Source organism: Heterodontus francisci, chromosome 3 (assembly GCF_036365525.1).
Source record: "Heterodontus francisci isolate sHetFra1 chromosome 3, sHetFra1.hap1, whole genome shotgun sequence".
Classification (NCBI taxonomy): domain Eukaryota; kingdom Metazoa; phylum Chordata; class Chondrichthyes; order Heterodontiformes; family Heterodontidae; genus Heterodontus; species Heterodontus francisci.
Window position 1 is genome coordinate 24,374,506 of NC_090373.1, and position 18,694 is coordinate 24,393,199.

Below are 18,694 nucleotides of genomic sequence, written 5' to 3' on the forward strand. Positions count from 1 at the left end.
GAACCTTTGAGTCCTGGGGATTTATCGACCTTTAGTCTCAAGTTTCTCCAATACTTTTTCTCGGCTGATATTAATTACCTTAAATTCCTCACCCTTATTAGCCCCTTGGTTAACCTCTATTTCTGGTATGTACTGTGAAGACAGACACACAATATTTGTTCATTGCCTGCCATTTCCTCATTCCCCATGATGATTTCTCCTGTTGCTGTCTCTTGGACTCTCCTTTTTATATATACTTGTAAAAGTTTTTATATGTGTTTTTATATTCCTATTGAGTTTACTCTCATTCTATTTTCCCTCCTTATCAACTTTTTGGTTGCCCTTTGCTGGTTTCTAAAACACTCTACTCCATACTTTTAGGGGGCCTATAAACTACTCCCTCCAGTATTTTCTGACCTTTGTTATTCCTAATCTCCACCCATACTGATTCTACTTCCTGATGTTCTGACATTGTCCTTGTGTCATCCTTTACTATCAGGGTTACTCCTCCTTTTCTATTTTGAAATATTGTGTATCCTGGAATATTTATTTCCCAACCTTGGTCACCTTTGTAAGCATGTCTCTGTAATGGCAATTAGATCTAAATCATTTCTGTCTCTCTGTGCCACTAGTTCATCGATCTTATTGCAAATGCTTTGCGTAGTCAAATAAGGTGCCTTTAATTTTTTTTTACAGTTCTTTGCATGGATCTTATTCGCTGATGCACTATTACTGTTAAACTTTCTGTTCCTTCCTGTCCCACTCTGATTGTCTTTACCCAAATTGCTACACTGTTCTATTGCCTTGCCTTTTCTCTTGGATTTCTAAATCTCCCTTCACATGATCTCTCCCCTCCCTCTTTTAGTTTAAAGCCCTATCCACAGCTCTAGTTATACAATTCGCCAGAACACTGATCCCAGCCTAGTTTAAGTGGAGCTTATCCAAATGGAACAGCTCTCTCTTTACCGAGTGCCCATGAATCAAAACCCCTTCTTCCCGCACAACTCTGAACCATGCGTTTAATTCTCTAATCTGCTTGACCCTATGCCAATTGGTGTGTGACCCAGGTAACAATCCAGAGATTACCTTTGAGGTACTACATTTTAATTTGGACCCTAATTCCTCAAATTCTCTCAGCAGTACATCATTCCTAGTTCCACCTATGTTGTTGGTTCCTACACGGACCACAACAACTGGATCCTCCCCCTCCCACTCCGTTCATCTCCAGCCACGAGGTGCATAGGAGCAGGAGTAGGTCATACAGCCGGCTCCGCCATTCAATACGATCATTGTTGATCATCCACTTCAATGCCCTTTTCCCACACTATCCCCATATCTCTTTATCATTGGTATTTAGAAATCTGTCAATCTCTACTTTTAAACATACTTAGCTTCCACAGCCCCCTGGGGTAGAGAATTCCAACGATTCACAACCCTCTCGAGTAAAGAAATTTCTCGTAAGTGTCCTAAGTGGCTTCCGCCTTACTTTGAAATGGTGTACCCTGGTTCTAGGCTCCCCAACCAGGGGAAACATCTTGCCTACAGCTACGCTGTCTATCCCTTTAAGTTGTTAGGCGAACACCCCCTCCCCACCTGCCAAGACTGAGGCACACATGATTTCGCCACATGAACATTAAAACTTAAAATTGCAAGCCCCTGACTGGAAAGACATTTGCATAGTAACCGACAGTGTTGGAATAATGGGAAGCCAGTTGTTGCTTCCCCAATACGCAGAAATGGTGGTCAGACCAGTTTTAGTTACATGACTGACTGGTTGTTGGAGGTTTTGAATTTGAACTCAGGAAAGCCATGTGGTCCTGGTTGGAACAGAACCGCCTCTCCAGTCCTGCCTGCCTCCATCTCTTTCCCATGGAACTGAATCTTGTGAAAACGTGTGAATCTCAGAGAAAAGTCTCCTACGTGAACAAGGTTTAAGAACAACACTGGGCCCCAATGAACAGCAAGACTACCTACAATTAAGTGAGCTCGAAGCACAGTAAACAAGAAACTCTTCTGATATTGCCTCAAACCCCTCTCTACTATATTTTCCTCCTCTTTTCTGTCCCTATTTGCATGCTAGCGTGGACACGTCATATATCCGTAGGCGTTAACGGGTATTAGTGTTTAAGTTTTAATAAAATTTCATCTTTAAACCTCAAAACCTGTGAATTGGTTTCTTTATCTTATAATTGGAAAGCTGTGAACAAGGTTTCACAAAGGGGGAGCTCAAAACACTGTGTGTTACAATAAGACTAGGTAAGGACATTAACAGACCCCCTAGACACCTTTCTCACCTGGTAGTAACATTTTGTAGGTTTCAATGGGATCACCTCTCATTCTTCGAAACTGGAGAGAATACAGGCCCAGTTTCCCCAATCTGTCCATAGGACAGTCCCGTCTTCACGGGGACCAAGTCTGGTGAACCTTTGTTACACTCTCTCTCTATGGCAATAATATCCTTCCTAAGGTAAGGGGACCAAAACTGCACACTGTACGCCAGGTGCAGTCTAACCAAGGTTCTATATAATTGAAGCAAGACTTCACTACTCTTGTACTCAAGTCGCCTTGCGATAAAGGCTACCATACCATTAGCCTTCCTAATTGCTTGCTGCACCTACATGTTAGCTTTCCGTGACTTATTGACGACGACGACACCCAGGTCCCTTTGTACATCTACATTTTCTAATCTCTTACCATTTAAGAAATGCTCTGCACATCTGTTCCTCCTACCAAAATGGATAGCCTCACATTTTTCCACATTATGTTCCATCTGCCGCGATCTTGCCCACTCATCAGGTCTGTCCAAATCCCCTTGAAGCCGCTTTGCATCTTCCTCAACACACATTTCCACCTAGTTTTGTGTCATCTGCGAACTTGGAAATATTGCATTTGTTTTCCACATCCAAATCATTGATTAATATTGTGAGCAGCTGGGGCCCAAGTACTGATTCTCTCAGTACCCCACTAGACACAGCCTGCCAATGTGAGAATGACTGTTTATTTCTACTATCTGTTTTCAGCCTGTTAACCAATCCTTATTCCATGCCAGTATATTGCCTCCTATCCCATGTCCTTTAATTTTGCTAACCAGCCTCCAGTGGGGGACTTTATCAAAAACCTTCTGAAAATCCAAGTATACTATGTCCCCTTTATCAATTCTGTTAGTGACAACATGATTTTCTATTCATAAATCCATGTTGACTATACCCAATTAGATTATCTCAGTGTCCATTTATCACATCCTTTAGAATAGATTCTAATATTTTCCCTACTACTGATGTAAGGCTAACAAGTCTGTAGTTCCCTGTTTTTAAATAGTGAGGTGACATTTGCTACCTTCCAATCTACAGGAACTGCTCCAGAATCTATAAAAGTTTGGAAGATGATCAATGCATCCCCGATCTCCATAGCCGCCTCTTTCAACACTCTGGGATGTAGAATATCAGGTCCTTGGGACTTATCAACCTTCAGCCGCATTAATTTCTCCAACACAATCTTCTTACTAATACTAATTTCCTTTAATTCCTCATTCTTCCTAGTCTCTTGGATCTCTAATTCTGGGAAATTTTTTGTATCCTCCTCAGTGAAGACAGATGCAAAGTAATCATTTAGCTTCTCTGCCATTTCTCTATTCCCCATTATAAATTCTCCTGACTCTGCCTGTAATGGACCTACATTTGTCTTAGCCAGATGTTTCCTTTTTACATACTTCTAGAAGCCTTTACAGTTTGTTTTTGTCTTTTTGCTAGTTTACATTATACTGTATTCTCCCTTTCTTTATCAGTTTCTTGGTCCTCCTTTTTCTGTATTCTAAAATCCTCCCTCAGGTTTACTCCTCTTTCGGCAACTTTATAGGCCTTTTCTTTTCATCTTATCCAATCCTTAATTTCCTTTGTTAGCCATGGTTGACTGCCTTTACTTTTGGGGTTTTTGTGCCTTGAAGGAATGTATAGTTTCTGTAAACTATGTAATAATTCTTCAAATACTATCTATTGTCTATGCACTCATACCTTTTAATGTATTTTCCCAATCCACATCAGCCAATTTGCCCCTCAAACCTTCATCATTTCCTTTTTTCAAATTTAACACCCTGGCTTCAGATTGAACTACCTCACTTTCAAACAAAATGTAAAATTCTATCATATTATGGTCATTCATCCCTAAAGGTTCTTTTACAACAAGATTATTAATGCGCTCTTTCTCATTACATAATACTAGATCTAAAATAACCTGTTCTCTCGTCGTTTCCTCAACATATTGCTCTGGAAAGCCATCCCTAACACTCCAGAAACTCGTCCTCCACAGCATTGATGTTCATTGGGTTTACCCAGTCTATGTGCAGATTGAAGTCAGCCATAATTACTGTATTACTACCTATGCTACATGTTTCTCTAATCTCCTGATTAATACCATGCCCCACACTACCAAAACTGTTAGGTGGCCTATAAATAACTCCTGCCAATGTTTGCTGCCCGTTGCTGTTTCTTAGCTCCACCCAAACAGATTCCACATTTTGTTCATCTGATCTGAGATCCTCCCTTACTAATGTAGTTTTTAAAAATTTGTTCATGGGATGTGGGTGTTGCTGGCTGGGCCAGCATTTATTGCCCATCCCTAATTGCCCATGAGAAGGTGATGGTGAGCTGCAGTCTGAGTGGGGTAGGTATACCCACAGTGTTGTTAGGAAGGGAATTTCAGGATTTTAACCTGATTCCACAAAATTCCACATGTTGCAGTTATGGAGCACCACCTGCCCGGTCATGTCTGTCTAACCTTATTTCTTTGATTAGTTAACTAGTTACTAATTTAGTAAAGTAATAGCAGGTAGAGTCTCTTTGCTCGGCGACAGAAGACCACACAACAGCTACCGGAGGTTTAATAAAATAAAAAGCAGCACCTCCTTCCCCCTCTGCACCAAATTCCTGACTTTAGCACTCTGTTAAACGAAGCACTGCTCTCTGGTACTCTGTACTTCACAATCAAAATAAATAGTTCTGAGGATAATTTATTGGGAAGATGAGTATGTGTGGTGCAACACAGTGCAGGGAGGGCTAACTTTTCAAAGCTTAATAGTTGGAAAGGTGGAAACAGTCACAAGTTTTAAATAGTTTTCTAGCCGATGCTCGCTAATGGTCTCGCTTTAACTATAGATATACCATTCATGGATTTTTGAAATCTATGCAGTCAGTGTCACTTTTGACATTGTTGTCGTCTATTCAACTCTAGGTTGTATTCTTGCATTTTCCCCTTTTTAATTCCTACTCTCCTGTCTCATTCAAGTGGATTGTAGTGGTTCTTTTTTGGTTCCTTACATTCCTATTTTCCTAAAGTCCTTCAAACTTCTTTCTCGTTTGTGTCTATGTGGTAGCTACACCTGACCGTGGATGTTATTGAGTCAGGTCTTCTGTCCCTGGTTATGATGGAGAGGCAGCCAATCTTCCAACTCCTCATAGTGAAGCAGAGCCCTGCCACCTTGGTGGTGATGCAGGCCCTTTACTTCTAACTGGCACTGTGAAGCGTTCTGATTAAGATAAGATGAATCAAAATGATTTCACCAATGTTAATACAGAATTTATCTTGAAGTCTCTTTCAGAAAGGGCACAGGGGTTCTGCTTTCTCTTTTCGCCTTTATTCCTGCCCCAGTGAAGAAATGGCGATATAGTTCCAAGTTAGGATGGTGTGTGGCTTGGAGGAGAACTTTCAGGTGGTGGTGTTCCCTCCACCTGCTGCCCTTGTCCTTCTAGGTGGCAGAGGCCGTGGTTTTGGAAGGTGCTGTCCAATGAGGCTTGGTGAGTTGCTGCAGTGCATCTTGTAGATGGTACACACTGCTGCCACTATGCTGATGGTGGAGGGAGTGAATATTTAAGGTGGTGGGTGGGGTGCCGATTAAGTGGGCTGCTTGAGTGTTAGAGCTGCAGTCATACAGGCAAGTGGAGAGTATTCCATCACACTCCTGACTTTTGCCTTGTAGAGGAGTCAGGATGGTGAATTACTCGCTGACGAATTCCCAGCTTCTCGTCTGCTCTTGCAGCCATAGTATTTATATAGCTGGTCCAGTTCAGATTCTGGTCAATGCTAACCCTCCAAGATATTGATTTTGGGGGATTTAGCGATGGTAATGCTGTTGAACATCAAGGGGGTGGGGGGGGATTGGTAGATTCTCTCTTTGGTCATACCTGGCACTTTGTGGTGCGAATGTTACTTGCCATTTATCAGTCCAATCTGAATGTTGTCCTGGTCTTACTGCATGCAGGCAAGGACTACTTCAGTATCTGAGAAGTCACGAATAGAACTTAACCCTAAGCAATCATCAGTGAACTTTCCCACTTCTGACCTTATGCTGGAGGGAAGGTCGTTGACGAAGCAGCTGAAGATGGTTGGGCTGAGTAGCTGCCCTGAGGTACTACTGCAGTGATGTTCTGTGGCTGAGATGATTGGCCTCCAACAGCCACAACCATCTTCCTTTGTGGTCCAACCAGTGGAGAGTTTTCTCCTTGATTCCCATTATCTTCAATCTTTATAGAGCTCCTTGATGCCACTCTCGGTCAAATGCTGCTTTGATGTCAAGGCAGTCACTCTCACCTCGCCTCCGGAATTCAGCTCTTTTGTCCTTGTTTGGACCAAGGCTGTAATGAGGTCAGGAGCCGAGTGGCTCTGGCAGAACCCAAACTGAGCATCTGCATTGATGAGCAGGTTATTGCTGAGTAAATGCTGCTTGATAGCATTGTTAACGACAGCTTCCATCATTTTGCTGATTGAGAGTAGGCTGGGCAATAATTGGCCAGATTGCATTTGTCCTTTTTGTGGTCAGGACATACCAGGATATAGATGACAGTATTGTAATTGTACTGGAACAGCTTCGCTAGGGGCGTGGCTAGTTCTGGAGCACAAGTCTTCAGTACTACAGCTGGGATTTTGTCAGGGCCCATAGCCTTTGCTGTATACAGTGCCTTCAGCTGTTTCTTGATATCACATGGCTGAAGATTGACATCTGTGGGGATCTCAGGAGGAGGCTGGGATGGAGCATCCGCTTGGCACTTCTGGCTAAAGATAGTTGCAAATGTTTCAGCCTTGTCTTTTGCACTGATGTGCTGGGAGCCCCCACCATTGAGGATGGGGATGTTTGTGGAGCCTCCTCCTCCAGTTAATTGTTTAATTGCCCACCACCATTCATGACTGAAATAAAAACGAGAAATGCTGGAAATACTCAGCAGGTCTGGCAGCATCTGTGGAGAAAGAAGCAGAGTTAACATTTCAGGTCTTCACAAGGGTCACTGACCTGAAATGTTAACTCTGCTTCTCTTTCCACAGATGCTGCCAGACCTGCTGAGTATTTCCAGCATTTCTTGTTTTTGTTTCAGATTTCCAGCATCTGCAGTATTTTGCTTTTAGTTTAGTACCATTCATGACTGGATGTGGCAGGACTGTTGTAGTTTAACCAGGTTGGCACTTCATTTTTAGGCGTGCCTGGTGCTGCTCCTGGCATGCTCTCCTACAATCCTCATTGGACCAGGGTTGGTCACCTGGCTTGATAGTAATGGTAGAGTGAGGGATGTGCTGGGCCATGAGTTTACAAATTGTGGTTGAATATATTTCGACTGCTGATAGCCCACAGTGCCTCACGGATGCCCAGTTTTAGCTGCTAGATGTGTTCAAGGTCTGTTGCAGGAGAGGATCATGAGCCACAGGCCCATAAATGCAGTTTGACTTTGAAGATAGTAGCCCATTCTGTCTTGTGCTAATGATTGTTTGCCTGGAAGATTTGGTGCAGCACTGCAGTGGCACTAAAGCTGGAGCTCCTTTTTTGCCAAAAGTAGCAGCTGCACCTCAGTATGTACTGCAGTAATCTCGATCAATCAATCCATCCATTCATCCAGAAAAGAAAGAAGTGTGTGATACCACTGAAACTGTACCCTCCATTTCTCCTGTCTCTGCAGTTCTTTTTCCGTTAGTGCTATTACCAAAATTTGTTCTTTTGTATTCAGAAATTTACATGCAAGGTTAACTGCTTTGTGAATCAGATTTGTTGGAGAAATATTACTGAGGTATTAAAAGGACCAAGTAAAGTGGCCGAGTTTGCTCGAGTTACTAGTGCCAATTTTGAGATTTGCTGATAATTTATTAAGATCAGAGGAAGCTAAATAGTAAATTTGGATAATTGCTTTTAGATTGACTTGACAGTTATTTGATTACAAACTGAGCACTAAAGTTGTTGCTCTACCAGATTTGTTAGATTGTGTAAGGTGTAGAAAATAAATTCTAAATATAATAAAGCATTCAGGAGAAGTAGTTAGAAAGTGGAACTAATTGCCATTACTCATTATAGTGGTTGAGGCGAATAGCATACATGCATTGAAGAATGTTAACTAAGTACGTGAGGGGGAAGGAATAGAAGGTTATGCTGATAAAGCGAGGTGAAGAGGGGTTGGGCCGGGGCGAGGTGAAGAGGGGTTATAGAGTCATAGTTTTACAGCACAGAAACAGGCCCTTCGGCCCATTGTGTCTGTGCCAGCCATCAAGCACCTAACTATTCTAATCCCATTTTCCAGTGCTTGGCCCGTGGCCTTGTATGCTATGGCATTTCAAGTGCTCATCTAAAAACTTCTTAAATGTTGTGAGGGTTCCTGCCTCTACCATCCCTTCAGGCAGTGTGTTCCAGATTCCAACCAGACTCTGGGTGAAAATTTTTTCCTCAAATCCCCTCTAAACCTCCTGCCCCTTACCTTAAATCTATGCCCCCTGGTTATTGACCCCTCTGCTAAGATAAAAAGTTTCTTCCTATCTAACCTATCAATGCCTCTCAATTAGGGGTTGAGCCAGGGCTTATGTGGAGCATAAACACTAGTGTGGCCCAGTTGGGCCAAATGGCCTGTTTCTGTGCTAGAAATTCTATAAATATTTTGCCTTTTTTAGCATAACTTTCATAGTACTTAGTGAACAATTAAGTTGAGGAGAATGTGTTCTAAACTGTAAACCATTCAAATAATTTAGTTAAGAGACACTGGGTGCATTGTTTCACTTCTGTGGCACAAAGGTGATGTATCGGGCATTTAGTTTAGTTTAGAGATACAGCACTGAAACAGGCCCTTCGGCCCACCGAGTCTGTGCCGACCATCAACCACCCATTTATACTAATCCTACACTAATCCCATATTCCTACCACATCCCCACCTGTCCCTATATTTCCCTACCACCTACCTATACTAGGGGCAATTTATAATGGCCAATTTACCTACCGACCTGCAAGTCTTTTGGCTGTGGGAGGAAACTGGAGCACCCAGAGGAAACCCACGCAGACACAGGGAGAACTTGCAAACTCCACACAGGCAGTACCCAGAATTGAACCCGGGTCACTGGAGCTGTGAGGCTGCGGTGCTAACCACTGCGCCGCTCTGCTTTTTGTGTACAGGACAGACCTGAGCAATTTTCCACATTGCCGGGTAGATGCCTGTGGTGTAGCTATACTGGAACAGCTTGGCTAGGGGTGTGGCAAGTTCTGGAGCACAGGTCTTCAGTACTATTGCCGGAATACCATCCAGTATGCTTGATATTACATACCACAAATCTTTCTACCTGGATGGAAGTTGCTTGAATAATTGTGGTTGCTATAGTGTTCACAGGCAGTTAGGAAAGGAAGACTTGCATCTATAATGCACCTTTCAAGATCACAGAATGTCCCAAAGTGCTTAACAGCTAATAAAGTACTTTGGAAGTGTTACTGTTGTATAGGAAATGTGGTAGCCAATTTGCACACAGCAAGCTCCCTGTTTTACTGATGTTAATTGAGGGATAACTCCCCGCTCCACTTCAAAATAATGCCATGGGATCTTTTACTTCCACCTGAGAGCAGATGGGGCGTCGGTGTAATTTCTCATCTGAAAGATGAGCCTTGATTTTTATGTTCAAGTCTCTGGTGTGGGACTTGAACTCTCGGCCTTCTGGCTGATGCGAGGGTGCTACCAACTGAGCTATGGCTGACACTTAACAAAGCAAATGTTACCAGTTACATCCCTAACTGTATATTGTAAGAGTGGAGAGTTAATTCTAATGATTGAATGCAATCTTGGCAATACTACACATAAAGTATAGTCTGCAGTTCTGTCTTCCTAATTTAAAGAAGATAGGAACGTCTCTAATCCCTTGAGCCTTTTGTGCCATTCAGTTAGATCTTAAACTCCATCTACCTGCCTTGGTTCCATATCACTTAATACCCAAATAATTGCATAACAAAAATATATCAATTTCAGTATTGAAATTTTCAATTGACCCTCAGCCTCAACAGGCTTTTTGGGGAGAGAGAGTTCCACTATGCTGTGTGTGAAGTGCTTCCTGACATCAATCCTGAATGTTTGAAATCTAATCTGATTATGCCCCGGTTCTCGGCTGTCCTACCAGAGGAAAAAGTTTATTTACCCTGTCATATCCTTTAATCATATTAAACATCTCAAATTGTGTCACACCCTTAATCATCTTTACTCAAGGGAATACAAGCTTAGTCTATGCAAAATGTCCTCCTAATTTAACCCTTTCGGCCGTGGTGCCATTCTGGTGAATCTGTACTGCATCCACTCCAAGGCCAGTGAATCCTTCCTGATGTATCATGCCCAGAACTGAATGCAATATTCTAAATGGGGACTAACCAGAACATTATGAAGTTAATAGAGGGAAGAGCACTCTGCTCATGCATGGCATAGCAGCAATTGTCCTAAAAGCTTAGAAGGTAGATCTGTACTTCCCTAAAGTAATCAGGTCTGTACTGGAGCAAATGTGTCATCGTTGGTAGAATCTAAAAGTGCCTTATTGTTAACAGTGATTGTACTGATGCAAGTGATTACAGTTTTTTACATTTTAAAGAAGAATAACCAAACCACTTTTTGCTTTTTCCTACCACAGGTCCAGTACATCAGATGCCACTTAATGCAAGTGCAATTGACTTCTTTCAGCTCTTTGTCCCTGATAACATTATAAGGAATATGGTTGTTCAAACAAACATGTATGCCAAAAAGTACCAAGAAAGATTTGGTTGTGATGAAGGTTGGAGTGACGTTAGTCTTCAAGAGATGAAAACCTTTTTGGGATATATGATCTCCACTAGCATTCACCACTGTGAATCTGTCCTCAGTATATGGAGTGGTGGGTTTTATAGCAACAAGAGCATTGCACTGATGATGACACAAGCCAGATTTGAAAAAATCCTGAAGTACTTCCATATTGTAGCATTTCGTTCCAGCCAGACAACACATGGTCTATATAAAATTCAGCCTTTTTTGGATTGCCTACAAATGACATTTGATACTGCATTCAAGCCTTCTCAAACCCAGGTATTGGCATCCATAGCACTGTAAAGTATATCCTGTTGCATGATTAACCCTTTCTAATTGGATTATCAGAATATTGTCTAATGAGAATTTACCTGAGGTTTTAACTTGAACTGATAAATGTTGATTGTTCTGGTCATACCTCTGTGCCCCATTGGAACTGTATGATGTAAATTGAACAAAAGAATTGCCTTTCTTCATGACATTGTGTTGTAACAGTGCTTTGTGCCATGGAATGCGCTTAACCGTGTGGTGAATCTGAGCAGCCACCTTATCCTTTTGTTGGCTCACTGCTGGGATTCAGCAGATGGTGAGTTCTATAGCTGGCTGTACTGACCAGTGGATGTTAGGTGCATTTGCACAAGGAGAGGAATATTGATGGAGGGAGGCCAAGTTGCAAGCTTATGGCTTATCGGTAGTATGAGTAGGGACCCAGAATGAAATTCTACGCACATTGCTGATGGGAAACTCATACTAAAGGAGAAATTTAGAAGAAAATGGAAAATTTTAGACTGTGTACTTTTCAAAGGCTGATTATTTGGTGAAGCTTTACCCATTTGTTCATGGTTCAGTCCTGTCTGAAATACAGTGCAGGACTGGTGAAAGCAGCAGCTTTCTTTGATGCAATATAGTGACAATGATTGAATCTGGGAGGTAACATCAACTGTGCTTACCATCTTGACCTTGACTGCCACTTAGGCTTTTTATTGAAAAGCCTTCTGTTAGTTGTTTTTGCAAAAAGTGTTGGGTGGCATGGTAACTTGATTTGTCATCTGTGTTGCTTGCTCATGATCTGATTGTGATGCACATATGTCACTGTTCTCTGCCCGTGCCAGATGTTTTTTCTTTCAGAAATATTGACTTATAAGCTACCATGAATATAAAAACAGGAAAAGGTGGGAACTCTCATACAGTACTGGCAATTCCAAAATATCTTCCCCCACCTCAACCACTTTTTCCTCAGCAGAGGAATGCCCTTGACAGCCCCATACTTCTGCTATTGCCACTTCTTTTCTCTGTCTGTGTGTATTTGGTGTTCTGCGTTCCTGATCTCCAACCCTCTGAGTTAAGAATGAGTGATCTGGGTATCCTAGTGCATGAATCGCAAAAGATTAGTATGCAAGTACAAGTAAGTAGGAAAGCTAATAGAATGTTTTCATTTATTGCGAGGGGAAGTGAATACAAAACTAGGGAGGTTATGTTTCAGCTATACAGGGCATTGATGAGACCACATCTGGAGTACTGTGTACAGTACTAGTCTCCTTATTTGATGAAGGAAGTAAATGCATTGGAAGCAGTTCAGAGAAGGTTTACTAGACTAATACCTGGAATGGGCAGATTGCCTTATGAGGAAAGGTTGGACAGACTAGGCTTGTATTCGCTAGAGTTTAGAGGAGTGAGGCGACTTGATTGAAACATATAAGATTCTGAGGGGTCTTGACAGGGTGGATGTGGAAAGGATGTTTCCCCTTGTGGGAGAATCTAGAACTGGGGGTTACTGTTTAAAAATAAGGGGTCACCCATTTAAGACAGATGAGAAATGTTTTCTGAGGGTCGTGAGTCTTTGGAACTCTTCCTCAAAAGGCAGTGAAAGCAGAGTCTTTGAATATTTTTAAGATAGAGGTAGATAGATTCTGGATAAGGATGTGGGTGAAAGGTTATTGGGGGTAGGCGTGAATGTGGAGTTGAAGTTACAATCAGATCAGCCATGATCTTATTGAATGGCAGAGCAGTCTCGAGGGGCAGAGTGGCCTATGCCTGCTAATTCATACACTCGTATATTCGTAATGCTATCTGACTTAAGTATTTTCAGCTTTTTTCTTAATTTTTGGACTTTTTAGTTTCTGTAAGATTTTGTTCTTAGCTCCCACAAATAGATTTCTTTGTAAACGACCAACCTTTTAGTTTAGATTGCTGTATATCTATCTACATTTTTGTGAAGAGCAGTAACGGCCACTGACTGTAGTGACTATTGATACAAACAGCTGATCAAACAAATAAAAATCCTGTTCACTGGTTCCTGCTCACCAAATCCATCTACAAAACTATAATCGATTTGTCGTCAAAATCCATCTGGTTCACCAATAGGAAAGAAATTTGGTGTCCTTACCTGGTCTGGCCTATATGTGACTCCAGACCCACAGCAATGTGGTTGGCTCTTAAATGCCCTCTGAAATGGCCGAGCAAGCCACTCAGTTGTCAGGGGCAATTCGGGATGGGCAACAAATGCTGGCCTTGCCAGCGACGCCCACATCCCATTAAAGAATAAAAAGAAGTTGAAAAGCACATTAAATGTTTCTCTCTGACACCCTGGTCCACTCCTCTATCACTGCCAACACCCTTCCCATGCAAGCACAGCTGATGCAATACCTGCCCTTTTACCACCTCCTCACTGTCCAAGGCCCCAAATATTCCAGTCAGGTGCAACAGCGATTTATTTGTACTTGTTTCAATTTATTACACCGCATTCACTGTTCAAGATGCTGTTGCCTCTACATTGGGGAGACCAAATGCAGATTGGGTGACTGCTTTGCAGAATCCTTGAGTGTGACCCTGAGCTTCCGGTCGGATGTTATTTTAATTCTCTCCACCTCCACCTCCCCCCCCCCCCCCCCCCCCATTCTCATCCTAACCTCTCTTTCCTCAGTCTCTACACTGTTCAAATGAAGCTCATCTATAGATTAGGCACTTTACATCCTTCTGGAATCATTGAGTTCAACAATTCCAGATCATAGGCACTGCTCCCATTTTTTTTGGACCACAGCTGTTAATAATGGTTGTGCTTTTCCTGTTTACATCTCGAGACCCATGTTTTGTTTTTTGTCCCATTACCATCTCTCTGCACAATCATCCCTTTTGTCATTTAATCTCTCCTGCCTTCCAATCTATCACAGACCTTCCTTTTATTTTGGCCCCTCCTTCCCCACCTCCACCCTCCCTCCGTACTTGCTTAAAAGCTGTACATTGCTGTTTCCAGTTTTGATAAAAGGTCATTAGCCTGGAATGTTAACTTTGTCTTTCTCTCGACAGATGTTGCCTGAGCTGAGCGTTTCCAGCATTTACAGCTTTTATTTCAGATTTGTAACATCCAGATTATTTTGCTTTTGCTTTGAATGTCAGTGTTTGTTCCTTGTTAACTGGGATATTGTGTACTCTGGTTAGTACAACACCACTGAATATTCAAATATATTTTGGATTGTAAAGCAGACATCTTTTATGAAGTGCGCACTGCCCAGATTATACACTACAGAATGCTTATAGTTTTACACATGATGACGGTCACAGTGTTGAAATATTCTGCATATTTCCTTTCCCCCAAGCTCTTTATCTCGCTGAAGGGAAGGAGCATCTGTGCTACCTGAATAGTGGAATATTTTCATAATCAACAGAATTCATTAAAATTGCCATTCGAGGGAAGGGGAAAGAATCTCCCCTCTTCCCCTGGCAGTTCAAAATGCTACTTCATTTTTATGTTCAAGCAGATTCATAAAAGCATACTAGACGTCTAGGTTATTTTTAGTTAATTTTTGAAGAGAAAAGACTGTTCATTCAGCAAATTCAATCAATAGGAACCCATTATTAGATTAGATTAGAGATACAGCACTGAAACAGGCCCTTCGGCCCACCGAGTCTGTGCCGAACATCAACCACCCATTTATACTAATCCTATATTCCTACCAAACATCCCCACCTGTCCCTATATTTCCCTACCACCTACCTATACTAGTGACAATTTATAATGGCCAATTTACCTATCAACCTGCAAGTCTTTTGGCTTGTGGGAGGAAACCGGAGCACCCGGAGAAAACCCACTCAGACACAGGGAGAACTTGCAAACTCCACACAGGCAGCACCCGGAATCGAACCCGGGTCCCTGGAGCTGTGAGGCTGCAGTGCTAACCACTGCGCCACTGTGCTGCCCAAATGGGGAATAGTCGTGAGCCTGCCTTATGAGGAAAGGTTGGGCCTATACTCATTGGAGTTTAGAAGAATGAGAGGTGATCTTATGTAAACATATAAGATTCTGAGGGGGCTTGACAGGGTAGATGCTGAGAGGATGTTTCCCCTCGTGGGGGAAAATCTAGAACTAGGGGCACGGTGTCAGAATAAAGGGTCTCACATTTAAGACCGAGATAAAGAGGAGTTTCCTCAAAGGGGTGTTAATCTTTGGAATTCTCTTCCCCAGAGAGCTGTGGAGGCTGAGAGGCAGAGTCACTGGACATATTCAAGGCTGAGAGACAGATTCTTGAACAGTAAAGTAGTCGAGGGTTATGAGGATCAGGCAAGAAAGTGGAGATGAGGCAAAGATCAGATCAGTAATGATCATATTGAATGGTGGAGCAGGCTCGAAGGGTGGTATGGCCTACTCTTCCTATTTCTTATGTTCTTGTATTAGCTCCATCCCAACAAAATATCTCATCCAATGAGCAACCTTATACATCAATGTGACTTTTTTGCTTCCAACATCCATCATTTAGCGGACTCTGAGGCAACCAAGGTTACATAGGATTACATAGAGCATACAGCACAAAACAGCCCATTCAGCCCAACTGGTCCATATCGGTTTTATGCTCCACACGAACCTCCTCCTGCCTTTCTTCTAACCCTATCAGCATATCCTATTTCTTTCTCCCTCATGTAATTATCTAGCTTCCCCTAAATGCATCTGTGCAATTCCACTAGCCCAAACTACTCCTTGTGGTAGTTAGTTCCACATGCACACTACTCCCTATTTCTGTAATCTTCAGCCTTACAACCCTCAGATCTGTGCTGCTCCAATTCTAGCCTCTTGTGCATCTCTGATTTTCATAGCTTCACCATTAGCAGCTGTGCCTTTGGTTACCTAGGCCCTATGCTCAGAAATTCATTCCGTGAACCTTTCTGGACCTTCCTCTCCCTCTAAAACCCTCCTTAAAACTTGCCTCTGACCAAGTTTTTGGTCACCTTTCCTGATATTTCCTTGTGCAGTTTAGTGTCATATTTTGTTTAACACTCCTGTGAAGTCCCTTGGGACATTTTACTACAGCAATAAATAAATGTAAGTTAAGTTTCTCCTGAATTTCCTATTGGATTTATGGGTTGTTATCTTATATTGGCCATAGTCTCCCCACAAGTTGACACATCTGCTCCACATCTACCTTATGAAATCCCTTAGCAGTTTTGAAGACCTGTTAGGTCATCAACTTAGCCTTTTCTAGAGAAAACTATTGTAGTTTGGTTCTGTTTTGGAACAGGATTGAGCATGACCAAAGTTATTTCACACAGAACATTGACAGCCGGCAGCTGGGAAAACTTTAATCCCATCAGTGTTGGGTGGATCTGAACCATTGATTTTAAAAATGTTGTGCTTAATTCATTGTACCACTGAGTTCCCTGTAACATACTGTTTTTAAACTGACATTACTTCATAATGCTGTTAGTACCACTTGACATAGAATAGGATGTTATATTTTCACTTTCTTTATACGTGTTTCAAAGAACCTATATGATGATGAGGGAGTCAGCCACAGACAAAATCACAGTTAATTTACAGCCTGCCAGCTTGCATCTAATTCATCATGGCTACTATCTTTTCTTTGCATATGAGCTTGTGTGACCAGAAATGCATTGGATAGGTTTCTCGGGGAAAATCCTAGCTTGAATGTGGTGAACATTTTGATGAGGATTGTAGCTCCGTGATCTAATAGAATGGAAGAGCTAGCGCGAGGAGCTAAATTGTCTACTCCTATTCCTTTGGAGCTTGCATAAATTAGTTGTAGGACAAATGAAAAGTAATTTGTATACCTGGGGTTTTATATGGGATGCCAAATTTGACATTAGGTGTTGTCCTATATAAAACAACTGAGGTATCTGCATGTACAGTGTGGTTGAACGAACATTTACCTCAGATCAGGTACTGGATGATTTGCTATTGAGAATTACTTTATGGTCAGTACATTTAAGAGGTAGGGACAGTCTAAGCAAAATAATTACAAGTCCATTTGTCTCATCAATACCAAGTAAAATAATAGAAACCATTTTATGTAGGCTGAAGAAAGTCAACAGCAACTTAATTAACTAATGTGGATTTATAAGGGGATGGTGAATCTTGATAAACTGAGAATGTTTAAAATAAAGGAACTTTCTATCATATAAGGTTACTTTGTAGTTTTAGAAGCATCTGACATAGTTGAGTTAGATAAAAGATCGTAAAGAGAGTACTCTGGGATTAGTGTCAGATTGGGGCAGTCCTACTGGGGTCAGTGCTTGGATCCTTGTATTAATCAACATAACCGACCTGACTACCAACCCAATTATTAGCTTGCCTTGTTTGTCAGCAGCACTAATAGTGAAAGCTGCGGAGATGTGATCAATGCTTTGTCTCGATTCTGCCTTTGAGAAGGTTGGCACAAAGACTAGTTTAGTCTGCTGTCTGCGAAAGCATAGTCATTCACTATAGACAATCACAATTAAGATCTAGAAAGTATTAAATGGTACTAGCAAAATAAATGCATTTTCTATAAAACAGTAAAAGTGAAATACTGCAAATGCTGGAAATACTCAACAGCCCAGGCAACATAGGCGGAGAGATAAACAGTTAATGTTTCAAGTCAATGACCTTTTGACTGGAAGAAGTTAAAAATTTAACAATTTATAAGCAAGTGCAGAGAAAATGAGGAAGAGAGAACAAATTGAAGGTTTGTAGGGTGGAAGGCAGGAGTGATTGTGACATAATGATGGGAACCCTTGCTCTTACTTTGAAAAACTTCTCCTTTTGATTCCCCTCACTTCCTCCAAATAGGAGCCCATATGGGTCCTGGCTTTGTTTGTCTTTTGGTGGGATACATGGAACTTTTCATTATTCATGTCCTACTTGGGTCCCCTCTCTCAGCACTTTTTTTCCAGTACATTGATGACTCTATTGGTGCAGTTTCTTTCTCTTTCCCAGAACTGCAATATTTTATCAACTTTGCTTCCAATCATCACCCCTCCCTCACCTTCATGTGGTCCATCCCTGACTCTTCACTTCCGTGACTTCTTTATCTCTAATTTTGGGGATAGGCTGTCAACCAATAGCTACTATTAGCCCACTGACTCCCACAGCTACCTTGATTACACTTCCTCCCATCCCTCTTCCAATAAGCATCCTATTCCATTCTCGTCTCTGTTGCACCTATTCTGACAATGCCATCTTCCGCACCAGTACTTAGGATGTGTCTTCCTTTTTCCTCAACCAAGGATTACCCTCCTCTGTGTTTTACAGAGCCCTCACCCATGTCCTTCCTAGTTCCTGCAATTCTGTTCTCACATCTTCGCCTCCTTCCCAGAACAACAATAGGGTTTCCCTTGTCCTCACCTTCCACCTGGCCAGTCTCCAACTTCAACAAAGAACAGTACAGCACAGGAACAGGCCATTC

General features: G+C 41.9%; 1 protein-coding gene across 2 annotated transcripts in view; it reads left to right on the top strand.

Annotated features, from left to right (window-relative positions):
- pgbd5 (piggyBac transposable element derived 5) overlaps nucleotides 1-18,694 on the top strand; it is a 77,082-nt gene that overhangs the window by 7,189 nt on the left and 51,199 nt on the right. For both annotated transcript variants that reach the window (XM_068020197.1, XM_068020196.1), the window contains exon 2: nucleotides 10,873-11,300. In XM_068020197.1, the coding sequence (XP_067876298.1) occupies nucleotides 10,873-11,300 (428 nt within the window). The remainder of the gene's footprint in view (nucleotides 1-10,872; nucleotides 11,301-18,694) is intronic.